The sequence below is a fragment of the Ranitomeya variabilis genome, chromosome 2, assembly GCF_051348905.1.
Source record: "Ranitomeya variabilis isolate aRanVar5 chromosome 2, aRanVar5.hap1, whole genome shotgun sequence".
NCBI classification, from domain to species: Eukaryota; Metazoa; Chordata; class Amphibia; order Anura; family Dendrobatidae; genus Ranitomeya; species Ranitomeya variabilis.
In genome coordinates, this window is record NC_135233.1 from 172201834 (window position 1) to 172216282 (window position 14449).

The 14449-nt window shown below is 43.3% G+C and overlaps 1 protein-coding gene across 28 annotated transcripts in view; it reads left to right on the top strand.

Moving 5' to 3' along the window:
* The window catches only part of AFDN (afadin, adherens junction formation factor), a 359169-nt gene that overhangs the window by 138932 nt on the left and 205788 nt on the right, over positions 1-14449 (top strand). For all 28 annotated transcript variants that reach the window (XM_077283193.1, XM_077283195.1, XM_077283199.1 and 25 more), the window contains one exon: positions 8964-9226. In XM_077283193.1, coding sequence (XP_077139308.1) covers positions 8964-9226 — 263 coding nt within the window. The remainder of the gene's footprint in view (positions 1-8963; positions 9227-14449) is intronic.

The following is a 14449-nucleotide window of genomic DNA, read 5'->3' on the forward strand; positions in this document are numbered from 1 at the left end:
TTATCTATATCCTTCGGAATCCTTTCTCGATCTTCTGTTGTGTTAGCTAGTGAAAACACAAATGATCGGCTGAGCCTAAAAATATAAATATACATATATATATGTGTGTGTGTGTGTATGTATATGTATGTATATATATATGTATATATATATGTGTGTGTGTATATATATATATATATATATATATATATATATATATATATATATATATATATATATATATATATATATATATATATATATATATATATATATATATATATATATACATACATACATACACACACTCACCGGCCACTTTATTAGGTACACCATGCTAGTAACGGGTTGGACCCCCTTTTGCCTTCAGAACTGCCTCAATTCTTCGTGGCATAGATTCAACAAGGTGCTGGAAGCATTCCTCAGAGATTTTGGTCCATATTGACATGATGGCATCACACAGTTGCCGCAGATTTGTCAGCTGCACATCCCAAAGATGCTCCATACAAGGCAGGATGGATCCATGCTTTCATGTTGTTTACGCCAAATTCTGACCCTACCATCCGAATGTCGCAGCAGAAATCGAGACTCATCAGACCAAGCAACGTTTTTCCAATCTTCTACTGTCCAATTTCGATGAGCTTGTACAAATTGTAGCCTCAGTTTCCTGTTCTTAGCTGAAAGGAGTGGTACCCGGTGTGGTCTTCTGCTGCTGTAGCCCATCTGCCTCAAAGTTCGACGCACTGTGCGTTCAGAGATGCTCTTAGGCCTACCTTGGTTGTAACGGGTGGCGATTTGAGTCACTGTTGCCTTTCTATCAGCTCGAACCAGTCTGCCCATTCTCCTCTGGCATCAACAAGGCATTTCCGCCCACAGAACTGCCGCTCACTGGATTTTTTTTCTTTTTCGGACCATTCTCTGTAAACCCTAGAGATGGTTGTGCGTGATAATCCCAGTAGATCAGCAGTTTCTGAAATACTCAGACCAGCCCTTCTGGCACCAACAACCATGCCACGTTCAAAGGCACTCAAATCACCTTTCTTCCCCATACTGATGCTCGGTTTGAACTGCAGGAGATTGTCTTGACCATGTCTACATGCCTAAATGCACTGAGTTGCCGCCATGTGATTGGCTGATTAGAAATTAAGTGTTGACAAGAAGTTGGACAGGTGTACCTAATAAAGTGGCCGGTGAGTGTGTATGTATATATATATATATATATATATATATATATATATATATATATATATATATATATATATATATATATATATTATATATATATATAATGTGTGTGTGTGGGAGGTGAGAAAGATAGATGTGGACTCTTTTGACTTACAGGATTGTATTGTGTTTGGGCACCTCATGGGCTCATGCAGGCAAGCTTATAAATCATACGTGTGCTATCAGATTTATGATTGAATAGCGCACTGACCTATCTTATTTAATAGGGCTGTTTTCTTCGTCCGACTGTGAGGTAAAAAAGCACAGTATGCACTATTTTCATGCAAGTGTCAGATGAGACTGACACATTCAACTCTATAGATGTGACAGAGAAAAATTGGATTCCACGTGGACCATTAGAATGATTTCCGATTTTTACAGAAAGATTACCATTTTAAATCTAGGAAACTGTATGTGATCATGCACATGTTTTAATGTAGTTGTATGAAAAGTCCTCGTACTCAGATTGTACGACACCACATGGGATATGGTGTTTTTTAATCATGTTTATTAAAGTACGGTATCTTGTTTCTAGGAGGTATATATATGTTCACATCAATCTGCAGGACACAACCACTTTTTTCACCAGTTTTACAAACTGATGTGCTTTGGTGCAAATGGAATGTCTAAGGCTGGGTTCACATTGCGTTTTAAAAGTCCGTTAGACTGACTGCGTTACACCGCGGCATAACTCGGTGTAACGTCCGTTAACGCTGCCATTATGATCTATTTCGGCGGCATCGCAAGCGCAGATGTGCCGTCATTGAGTGACGGTCCCTGGGACGCGGGCTGCAGCGTTTCCGGGTCAGTCACTGCTAGCGCTGATAGAGCATCTGCTAGCTCTATCTGCGCTAGCGATATGACAAGTCAGCACTTGCATTAACAGCAGCCAGTTAACGCATGTGTTGAACGGGCTGCTGTTAATGCAGTATGAACCTAGCCTAATACAGATGGTGAACCACTTCACGACCTTGGACGTATCCATACATTTTTGTGCACTTCTGAAAAGGACAACGCTGCACAGGGGCCAAATGGAGTCCAGAGTAACTCTGCTGCTTCATTATGGAGAATAGATTCTTCAGGGGTTTCATCTGAATCGCGTCACTCAGAGATTTAGATGGAAACCCCAATGTAAGTGCTCAGGATAAATGAGATCCCAAGCGTTATATCAAATGTTCCTAAGGCTATGTGCACACTTTGGAGATTTGCCTGTGGAATTTTCAGCACAGATTCTGCATCTCTTGGCAGAAAACGCAGGTAAAAATCCACCCGGATTTTATGCGTTTTTGATGCGGATTTTCATGCATTTTTTTCATGCGGATTTGTATGCGTTTTTGTAGGCTGAATCTATTCAGATCTATTATTTAACAACAAAAAAAAAGAATTGTGATTGTCATTTTCTTGTCCAACCTCTTCTTTTACATAATCCATTGAAGAATAATGTTTACACACACAGATAGATTAGATATATCGATAGATAGATCTATTGATAAAGAAAATTAGAGCAGCACAAAGAGAGAGAGTCCGAGTGCAGAGCCCCCAGGCAAACACCAAACCTCAATTATAAAAATCCAGAAAAATTGGAGGCAGCACACCGTTTGTAGTGAAAAGGAGCTATTTAATCAGCCCAGAAAGCGACGTTTCGGTCCCATCAGGAACCTTTCTGAAGCTTGAGAAAGGTTCCTGTTGGGACCGAAACGTCACTTTCTGGGCTGATTAGATCTATAGATAGCTAGAAGGATAGATAATTCCAAGCCCCATGTTTAGTAATAAACATAGTAAAATGGTACATAAAGAGTTAAATAAAGACACGGACACACAAAATCTGCGTTAGGCCGGGATCACACTTGTGAGAAACTCGCACCTCAGTACCCGGTACTGCCACCGGCGCATTCAGCTGCATAGAAATACATGCAGCCACACACTCCGGTGCCGAGTATTGATATGCAAGACTTGTGTGAGTTTATCGCAAGTGTGACCCCGGCCTAAAAACGCAATATCTGTTTAATTTAAATAAAAAAAAAAAAAATGGCTTGGGCTTCCATTAGTGTTGAGCGATACCGTCCGATACTTGAAAGTATCGGTATCGGATAGTATCGGCCGATACCCGAAAAGTATCGGATATCGCCGATACCGATACCCGATACCAATACAAGTCAATGGGACACCAAGTATCGGAAGGTATCCTGATGGTTCCCAGGGTCTGAAGGAGAGGAAACTCTCCTTCAGGCCCTGGGATCCATATTACTGTGTAATATAAAGAATTAAAATAAAAAATATTGATATACTCACCTCTCCGGAGGCCCCTGGACATCACCGCTGGTAACCGGCAGCCTTCTTTGCTTAAAATGAGCGCGTTTAGGGCCTTCCATGATGTCACGGCTTCTGATTAGTCGCGTGCCGCTCATGTGACCGCCACGCGACCAATCACAAGCCGCGACGTCATTCTCAGGTCCTAAATTCCTAGAATGAGGAGTTTAGGGTCTGAGAATGACGTCACGGCTTGTAATTGCTCGCGTGGCGGTCACATGAGCGGCACGCGACTAATCAGAAGCCGTGACGTCATGGAAGGCCCTAAACACGCTCATTTTAAGCAAAGAAGGCTGCCGGTTACCAGCGGTGATGTCCAGGGGCCTCCGGAGAGGTGAGTATATCAATATTTTTTATTTTAATTCTTTATTTTACACAGTAATATGGATCTGATTCCCGATACCACAAAAGTATCGGATCTCTGTATCGGAATTCCGATACCGCAAGTATCGGCCGATACCCGATACTTGCGGTATCGGAATGCTCAACACTAGCTTCCATGCAATTTTCTGTGCCAGAGAGGGAGAGCCAGCGACTGGGGTCCGATGTATATTTAGCCTTTACTGGCTATTAAAATAGGGGGCCCCCCCAAAAAGAACGATGTGAGGTCCCCTTATAATTAATAGCCAGAAAAGGCTATGCAGACAGCTGCGGGCTAATATAAATGGCCTAGGAAGGGGCCATGGATATTGCCCCCCGGCTGCAAACACCAGCTCACTGCCACCCTAGAAATGGCACATCTCTAAGATGTGCCATTTCCTGCACTTAGCCTCTCTTCCCACTGCCCTGTAGCGGTGGCATATGGGGTAATATTTGTGGGGTTGATGTCACCTTTGTATTGTAAGGTGACATCAAGCCTGCTTAGTAATGAAGAGGCGTCAATAAGATACCTATCCATTACTAGTCCTATGGCTGTTAAGGGGTTAAATAAAGACACAGCCAGAATAAAGTATTTTAAAGAAATAAAACACTAAACACAGTTTGCCATCTTTATTGAACTGCTAATCCATGCAATGCCCCCGATCAACCGAAAAATAAATAAATATACCAACAGTATACTCCCTGTTCCTACGTAGTCCATTTAAAAACGACTTTCCCATTACGATCTCCCTTATAGAGCTGTCAGATCAGGAGATGTGACCACTTTACAGGGCCTCCAGTGACACACTGACAGGAGACAATGGCTCCTGCAGTGTTATCACTGGAGTTCAGGCTCTCATTTTACGGCACTGCTGTGTGAGAATTTTCCACCCAGCAGTGCCACAAGTGACAGCTTGAACTCCATTGACCTCTGACGGCAGAGTGATAAACTGCGGGAGGATACCTGCCGTCAGTGTATCATCAGAGCCCCTGGATATCGGTCACATCTCCCGATGTGACAGTTCTACACAGGAGATCGTCGTGGGACACTCGTTATTAAATGGACTACTTCGGAACAGGGAGTTTACTGTTGGTTTATTTTATTTCTTTTTTTACAGGAGATGGAGGACGTCAGGGACTAGGTGTTTGGTGAGTATGTACTGTATATGTGTGTATGTGTTTGTTTTTTTCTTTTACACTTGAACACAGTAGCCGGATGATGGGACTACTACTGTCCTATCATCGGCTAGCTGTCACTGTAGCAGCCATAGCCGGATGGGACTAGTAGTCCTATCGGACGATGCCTGCCTGCATACAGACCCACACACAGCCCCGCACACACCCGCAGACCCCCACACACACAGATGCACGCAGATACACACAGACACCCACACGCAGACACGCACATATTCACCGATCACAGTCTCCGCCCACACATTCTTCCTCCCTATCTGCAGGGTTTCTCGCACACAACTCCGCAGCAAAACCGCAGATCGGTTTTGCTGCAGATTTGCCTGACTCCGTGGTAGTCAATGGGTGCAGAAACGCTGCAGATTCCCAAAAAGAATTGACATGCTGCGAAAAATAAAATGCTGCATATCCGCACGTATTTTTCCGCAGCATGTGCACACCAATTCTCAATTTCCCATTGACTAACATTGGTGGTGCACTACACTGCGGATTTGATGCTATTCCGCACGTCCAAAAACATTGCGGAAACGCATCAAAATCCGCAACGTGTGTACATAGCCTAACAAAAGCTTAAACTCAATCCAGAAAAAAAAACCACAATCAGGTGAGTCATCTGTCAATGGAAATATAGGGGCTTCCACGTTGTTGGTAGTTTAAAGGCTTCGGAAAAGCGAAATGGCCCTTGCCCACCAAAAGATTCAGTAAATTCTGCATTCCCAAATCCAAATGCCCTCCCCCTTCTGAGCTCCAGTGTGCCTAAACCACATTCAGCATCCACATGTTTGGCCTTTCTGTAGTGAAGAAGAGAGCCCGCCTAATTTATGGGTGTGTGTCTCCAGAAGCTTTTGCTGGGGACAACATACTGGGCACTACAATGGAAGTTTGCAATTTTCACTGAGCAGCATCCACTGCTGCCTGTTTCTGGAAAACACCCATGGATTAAAAATCGTCACTACACCTGTAGATAAATTCCCAAAAGGGTATGCTTTCCAAAATTAGGTCACTTGAGGGGAAATTCTGTTCTTCTAGCACTTAAGGGTTTTTTAAATGGAGTGCGCAAACTATTCTCGGAAAATCTGCACTCCAGAAGGTAAATAGAGCTTCCGTACCTCCCAAGTCTCGCTGTATGGCATAGTAGTACTATACAGCCACACATGGGGTATTACTACATTCAGCAGAAATTGTAGGACAAATTTTGGTGCCATTTTTACCCCTAGATGATTTAAGAGGTGTAATTTGTAAAATAGGGATTCTTATTGGGTGGGGTTCTGCTGTTCTGGCACCTCATGGGCTCTGCCAATGTGACATGGCACCCTCAATCCAGACCAGCAAAATCTGAACGTCAATATGGCGCTTCATCCCTTCTGAATTTTGCACTGTGCCTGAAAATTAGTTTTCGATCACATTTGGGATGCTTGAGTACTTGGGAGAAATTGCACAATACATTTTGGGGCCCATTTTCTCCTGCTATCCTTGTGAAAATGAAGAAAAATTTGAGCTAAAACAACATTTTTTGTGGGAAAAATATATATTTTTTCATTTTCACAGATTAACGTTGTAAAATTCTGTGAAGCAACTGTGGGTTCAAGGTGCTTAAAGGGAACCTGTCACCCCCAAAATCGAAGGTGAGCTAAGCTCACCAGCATCAGGGGCTTATCTACAGCATTCTGGAATGCTGTAGATCAGAGGTATCAAACTGCATTCCTCGAGGGCCGCCAACAGGTCATGTTTTCAGGATTTCCTTGTATTGCACAGGTGATAATTTAGTCACCTGCACAGAATGATTCCAGCACCTTGTGGAATGCTAAGGAAATCCTGAAAACATGACCTATTGGCGGCCCTCGAGGAATGCAGTTTGACACCTCTGCTGTAGATAAGCCCCCCGATGTATCCTGAAAGATAAGAAAAAGAGGTTAATTATACTCACCCAGGGGCGGTCCCGGTTCTGTTCTGGTCCAATGGGTGTTGCAGTCCGGGGCCTCGCATCTTCTTACGATGACGTCCTCTTCTTGTCTTTACGCTGCGGCTCCGGCGCAGGAGTACTTTGTTTGCCCTGTTGAGGGCAGAGCACAGTACTGCAGTGCGCAGGTGTTGGGCCGTTCTGTCCTTCCAGCAAATGTTAAATTTAAAAAGTCAAATGGCACTTCTTCCTTTCCTATTCCTGCCATGCGCCTAAACAGTGGTTTTCTGCCGAATATGGGGTATTTGCATGCTCAGGAGAAATTGTGCAATAAATTTAGGGGTCCATTTTTTCATGTTACCCTTGTGAAAATAAAAAAAAATGCGAGGCTAAAGTAAAAAATTTTGTGAAAAAAGAAAAAAAAAGTGAATGTTCAATTTTTGTCCCTCCACATTCTATTAATTCCTGTAAAGCATGTGAAAGGTTAAAATACTTCTTGACTGTTGTTTTGAGCACCTTGAGGGTTGCAGTTTGTAGAATGGTATCAAAGTTGGGTATTTTCTGTCATATAGACCCCTCAAAGTCACTTCAATTGTGATGTGGTCCCTTAAAAAAAAAAAAAAAAAAAAAGTGGTTTTGTAAATATAGTTGGAAGATTGAGAAATTGCTGATCAACTTTTAATCTTTATAACGTCATATCAAAAAATTTGGTTAAAAAATTGTGCTGATGTCAAGTGGGCATGTGGGAAATGTTATTCATTAAGTATTTTGTGTGAGATAACGCTTATTTAAGGGCATAAAAATTAAAAGCTTGAAAATTTTAATTTTTTTTGCCAAATTAACAATTTTTTCACGAATAAGTGCAAATCATATCAAACAAATTTTACCACTATCATGAAGTACAATGTCACAAAAAAACAAACAATCTCCGAATCTGGGGTGCTGATGGTTGTCATGATGGCTAGGGACCTACTGAAGACCCTCGTGCCTGTCATAACTGCATTTCTGTGAAAGGAGACCGTGATTTTTGTTTTATACAGCAATGCTGTAGCATTACTGTATATAGCACAAGTGATCGAATGAGCGCAGGTTGAAGTTTAAATCCACCCCCTTCCTCCCCCATTAAAATTAAGAAATAATAATAAAAAAATAAAATACGTGTTTGATATAAACGTTTGTAAAAGTCAGATGTATTGAAATATAAAATAAAGAATTGCAGGTATTTGATGCCTCACACACACACACACACACACACACACACACACACACACACACACACACACACACACACACACACACACACACACACACACACACCCCTGTATCAGCATAAGATTTATCTAACTCTCGGGCCCCATAACAGCCTCGTGGTGTGTGCAACTGGCTTGGCTGTGGAGTCTGAGTCCATTTTGGTGGAGTCGGAGGTTTGGCTTACCAACTCCACAGCCAACGCAGGGCTGTGGATTCTGAGTCGGTGTCATGGAGTTGGTATGACTTACCGACTCCACAGCCCTGGCTCCTGGGGTAGCCGGGGGGGGGCTAGGCAAATGTCTAGTCTGCCTGCCCAAATTGCCGATCCTGAATGCGCTGTACATGCTGTGTATCTGGATGGAAAGAACGTAAATTGAACAGTACTCTAGGTATAATTAGCAGCCGAAGAAGGCAGTAGTAGGTGAGTATACACTCACACTACACACCACACACACACACATTTAATTAAAAAAATATATATATGGAAGTACTTCTTTAAAGTTTGTTTGAACATTTGGAATTGTTTTCTTGCTTGAAAAGACTTCTCATTTTGATGCTTGTTTTGATTTATTTTGCCTTTTTTTGTCAGTAGTGTTTATTTTATTTTCTAATAATAATACTAATAATGAAAATGTATTTTGAATAAAATATTTACTGCTTAAAGAACTATTTTTACTTTTTTACTAATGACTGAATCTTTGCAATGTTTAAATTGTGGTAATTTTTTTTATTTTTTATTTTTTAACAGTTGTTTGGACCTGGCATACAGCCTCATCACTGTGACCTTACAAATATGGATGGCATAGTGACAGTTACTCCAAGAAGTGTTGATGCGGATACCTACGTTGATGGTCAGCGCATCTCTGAAACCACAATGCTACACAGTGGAGTGAAAGTGCAGTTTGGGTCAACACATGTATTTAAATTTGTGGATCCAAGTCATGATCAGTCTCTGAGTAAAAGATCGTCAGATGCTGGACAGATGGTTAAAGGACAAAGGAGTAAATCTGGGTAAGTTTGTGAAATGTCACTTTTTCTCCCTTTCACAGTTGCGTTCAGTGGGTACTTTAAAAAAAAAAAAAAAAAGTATTTTCGGGCAGGGATGGTATCTTGGGCAGACCCTGAAGAGTGGGCAGTAGCTTCATTCCAGGAGAGGGGTAACCTCACTCCCATTCCCTCTCAGCTTCTGAAGAGCTGCTGTTAGACATCTAGCAAATCGCCAGTCCTGCAGGTTTCAGAGCAAGTATCCTAATCGGCTCTCTCTGTATGTTGTTCAATCGCTCTGTTATCTCTGTAAATATAGCGATATCATTGTAGACTAAGGGTATGTGCACACGTTGCGGATTTCTTGCAGAAAATTCCTGAAGAAAACCGGAAATTTTCTGCAAGAAATCCGCATTTTTTTTTTTTGCGTTTTTTTTCCGTTTTTTTCGCGTTTTTTTAGCATTCTGCAAGCGTAATTAGCTTGCAGAATGCTAAAGTTTTCCCTGCGATCTGTAGCATCGCTTGGAAAACTGACTGACAGGTTGGTCACACTTGTCAAACATAGCGTTTGACAAGTGTGACCAACTTTTTACTATAGATGCTGCCTATGCAGCATCTATAGTAAAAGATAGAATGTTTAAAAATAATAAAAAAAATAAAAAAATGCTTATACTCACCCAGACATCTCACCGGCGTCCGTTCCGTATAGCTGGTCTGTGCGCACAGGACCTCCCGTGACGTCACGGTCACGTGAGCGGTCACATGACCGCTCACGACCAATCACAGGACAGTGACGTCATTCGGCGAGGTCCTTCAGCGCACACCAGGTACAGAAACCGAACGGCAGCGTGCGAGGAGGCGGCAAGACATCGAGGGTGAGTATAGGACTGTTTATTATTTTATTTCTTATTTTTTGACCACTTATATGGTGCCCAGTGCGTGGAGGAGAGTCTCCTCTCCTCCACCCTGGGTACCAACCGCATATAATCTGCTTACTTCCCGCATGGTGTGCACAGCCCCGTGCGGGAAGTAAGCAGATCAATGGACTCCTAGGTGTGCGGAATCCCTGCAATTCCGCATTTTTAATGAACATGTTGCTTTTTTTTCCGCTATGCGATTTTTTCGCGGAAAAAATCGCAACATTTGCACCAAAAATGCGGAATACCCTGTAAATAATAGGAGGCTTATGTAAGCGTTTTTTTTCGCGTTTTTATCACGTTTTTATAGCGAAAAAACGCGAAAAAAACGCTAACAATCCTGAACGTGTGCACATGGCCTAAGAACAAAGCATTGATAGCTGATTGTGTTACAGCAGAACTTGTGCTGACTCGTCTCTGCCTGAAATAAGTTATGTAACGCACCCGTTCAAGAGCACATTCCCCACTTTTTCCCCAACTACTCAGCTGACTACAGACGTTATTAACATATAATTAGTTATCATGCAACCCACCAATCCAAATATAAATTGTAATCCACCACTGCGTCCCCACTAACTAAAAATTTACACTTTTCCCACCCAATAAATATAGAAATTAAATAGAACCTGTACTCTTTCTACCAATTCATTACTAGTCACACTCCTGCATCCCCATCTTCACCTCCCCTAAACTCTTTACCTCCCGCTCTCCCTATTATACACTGCCCAAAAAAATAAAGTGAACACTAAAATACCATATCCTTGATATCACGGAATGAAATATTCCAGTTGCAAATCTTTAATCATTAATTTATGGAGAACAGTAAAGCATAAAAATGATCAATGTAAATCAAAAATCCTATGGAAGTCTGGATTTAAAATGATATTCAAAATCAAAGTGCAAAATCAAATTACAGGCTGATCCAACTTCAGTGGAAATGTATCAAGGCAAATAAATGATTGTTGGTAATGTGTGTGGTGTCTCCACGTGCCTGTATAACCTCCCTACAATGCCTTGGCATTCTCCTGATGAGACGGTGGAAGTTCTCATGAGGGATTTTTTCCTAGCATAAGTCAACTCCTGGACAGTCTGTGGGACAATGTGGAACAAGACATGATGTCCCAGATGTGATAGATTGGATTCAGGTCTGGGGAATGGGCAGGCCAGTCGATAACATCAATACCTTCATCATGCAGGAACTGCTGATAAACTTCAGCCACATGAAGCCTAGCATTGACAATCATTAAAAGAAACCCATGGCCCACTGCACTTGCATATGGTCTCACAATGGGTCTGAGGATCTCATCCCGGTCACCGAATAGTACCCAATTATAGATAGCTCATATAAAAAGTAACTTTTAATACTATTGTAAAATTACATATATAGCATAGTATGCAAGTATAACCAAAACAAACAGAAGGTCTGTGTTTTACATTTTATAGGGGGAGGAAAAAAAATTGGTTTTCACTTTATGGTCATGGAGGTGGTCACACCACCTATATATATGCTATATATGTAATTTTTGCTTTTGTATTAAAAGTTACCGGTACATTTTATATGAGCTATCTGTAATTGAGCACTAATCAGTGATTTGTTTTTTGGTACCAATATATTTGATATATGATGATTCTTTCATGATCTCATCACAATACCTACTGGCAGCCAGGGTACCTTTGGCTAGCACATGGAGGTCTGTGCAAGTCTCCAAAGAAATGCCTCCACACACCATTAATGACCAATTGCCAAACTGGTCGTGCTGGAGGATGTTGCAGGCAGCAGAACATTTTCCACGGCATCTTCATACTCTGTTACGTCCGTTAAATGTGCTCAATGTGAATCGGCTCTCATCCATGAAGAGCACAGGGCGCCATTGTCGAATCTACCAATCACCCTGCACGGTGTTGGACTATATAAGTTACGGCCAACACCTTTTAGGGCTGATATACAGCATTTTATAATGCTGTATATCGGCCCCCAACCCAAACTGTAAGAAAAGAAAAATAACTTTTATTATACTCACCTCCGGGGCGGTCTGGTCCGAGGGGTGTCACTGGTCCTTTCTGGTCCGGCGCCTCCCATCTTCATATGATGCCTCCTTCCTGCTTGCCGCATGTTGCATTTCTGCCTGCACACTGCTGTACTTTGCTCTGCCCTCAACAGGACAGAGAAGCACTCCTGCACAATAGTGCGATGCCGAGGAGACTGTGTGGATGGTGCAGGGACCCATCATCCATATAAAGCAAGCAGGAGGACGGCATCGCATGAAGATGGGAGGCTTCGGACCAGACCACCCCGCCGGTGAGTATAATAAGTTATTTTTACCCTTCGCCACGACAGCACCCACATGAGAGAGGGGATCCGCCCATAGGAACAGGAAACCTACAGAATAAAAGGAGGAGGTCCCCCTCTCCTCCTCAGTTTTGGTTTCCTGTTCCTATTGGAATCCCAAGAATACCTACGGTAAGAGGATTCCTGGGCCAATGCATCCGCCTGTGTGGTGTCTCAGGGAACAGCAGGGGCTGCGGTACCAGAAGCAGCAACGGCGGAACCCCTGCATGCAGCCTCCCCCCTCATCTGATCATCAGCATCCGTGCAACCGGGTACGGGTTGGGCCGCCTGGTCTCACGAGGATGTGCTCAGGAGCTCCCAGCAGCAGTAGGACGCCGGCTGGCCTTTTTAAAATTCCTGGCGTCTGTGTTACCGTGCAGGGAAGGAATCCGGTGTTTCTGACCCGGAAGTTGTTGGAGCGCTTCGAGGGGAGGGCCGTGGAGGCAGGGAACGTGGCACCAGATTCAAAAGCTGGTGCATGCTGAAAGCCGGCATGTGCATCATGTCGTCACCGGCTAATGAAGCGCACCTACCCGCTGTAGGAGTACGGCCATCCAGCAGTGCGTCCATCCAGCAGTGCTAAAGGTAGCGCTAAGAGTAGCCACACAAAAAGAAGTGGGCAGCGTGAAAAACACCAGCACAAAGAGAAGCAGTGGACGCCCCAGAGAGCAGCGATCCACGAGCAGGGGACAGCAAGGTAGAGAGGACGAGCTACCTTGATCCCAAATGGTGCCCCAGCCTCCGGAACTGGTGGCGTTGTAGCTTCACTGGGTGTTACTCTGCCTGTTAAGCTGACCTATTCCTTCTATTTACCCCTCATTCCTACGCTAAGAAAAAGACACATAAATCCAAACATAAGGAATGTGCCTTATGCATGCAGCCCTTTCCGGACTCATATTTTAAAAAACTGTGCCCAGATTGCATTAGTCATACCTTATGGAAGGAACAGGTGATGATGCCCACGGATGTCAGAGCCATAATTAGGGAGGAGATTCCGGCTTTGGGACAGTCGAGCAGTTCAAGAAGGCAAACTGGGGGTAGAACTCTTACCCCCAGCTACCAGTTCAGATTCTGATGAGGATCAGGTTTGATCCTCTGATTCCCCCCCAAGGACATCATCAAGTTCATCAGAGTGTGATGGTCGTTTGTGATTCCCTATTAACAGCATTGATAATTTTGTAAAATCTGTCTGGAATATGATGGAAAGCCCTGACACGAAGGAATCTAAGTCCACACAGGGCATAATGTTCGCCGGACTGGCACAGAAAAAAACGCAGAACCTTTCTAGTAATTTCTGCTGTAAAGGAACTAATCAAGAAGGAGTGGGATAGACAGAACCAGCGGGGTTTTTTCCATCGTCCTCCAAGAGACATTATCCCTTTAGTAATGAAGAACTGGCTACCTGGTCCAAAGTCCCCAAGGTAGATGCCGCTGTAGCATCCACATCGAAACAATCTCTCCTACCAGTGGAGGGTGCGGGAGTTTTGCCGGATCCTCTGGACTGTAAAGCAGAAAACATGTTTGAAAGGTCATGGGAGGCTAAGGCCTCTTTCACACTTCTGTCTTTCTTTTTCTATCACAATCCGTCGTTTAGTGAAAAAAACGGATCCAGCAAATGGTGCTGCTGGATCAGTTTTTTTTCTCAGACTTGTATTAGCGACAGATTGTGACGGATGGCCACGCGTTTCATTCGTCGTGCGCTGGATCCGTCGTAAAATTGCTGCCGTCGGGCGAAGAAAACGTACAGAGGAACGTTTTTTCTGCACGTCGGAAAATCGCTCAGCGACGGATCCTGCGCTGCCCGTTGTTGGCTATAATGGAAACCTATGGGCGCAGGATCCGTCGCTGACTGTGAAAAGCAGGAATCCAGCAACGGATGCCGTCTTTTCAAACTGCACATGCGTGGAAGAATTTCCCGTCAGGGAAATTCTCTCTCGCTCTCTCTCTTTTTACTATTGATGCTGCCTATGCAGCATCAGTAGTAAAAAGATATATTGTTAAAAG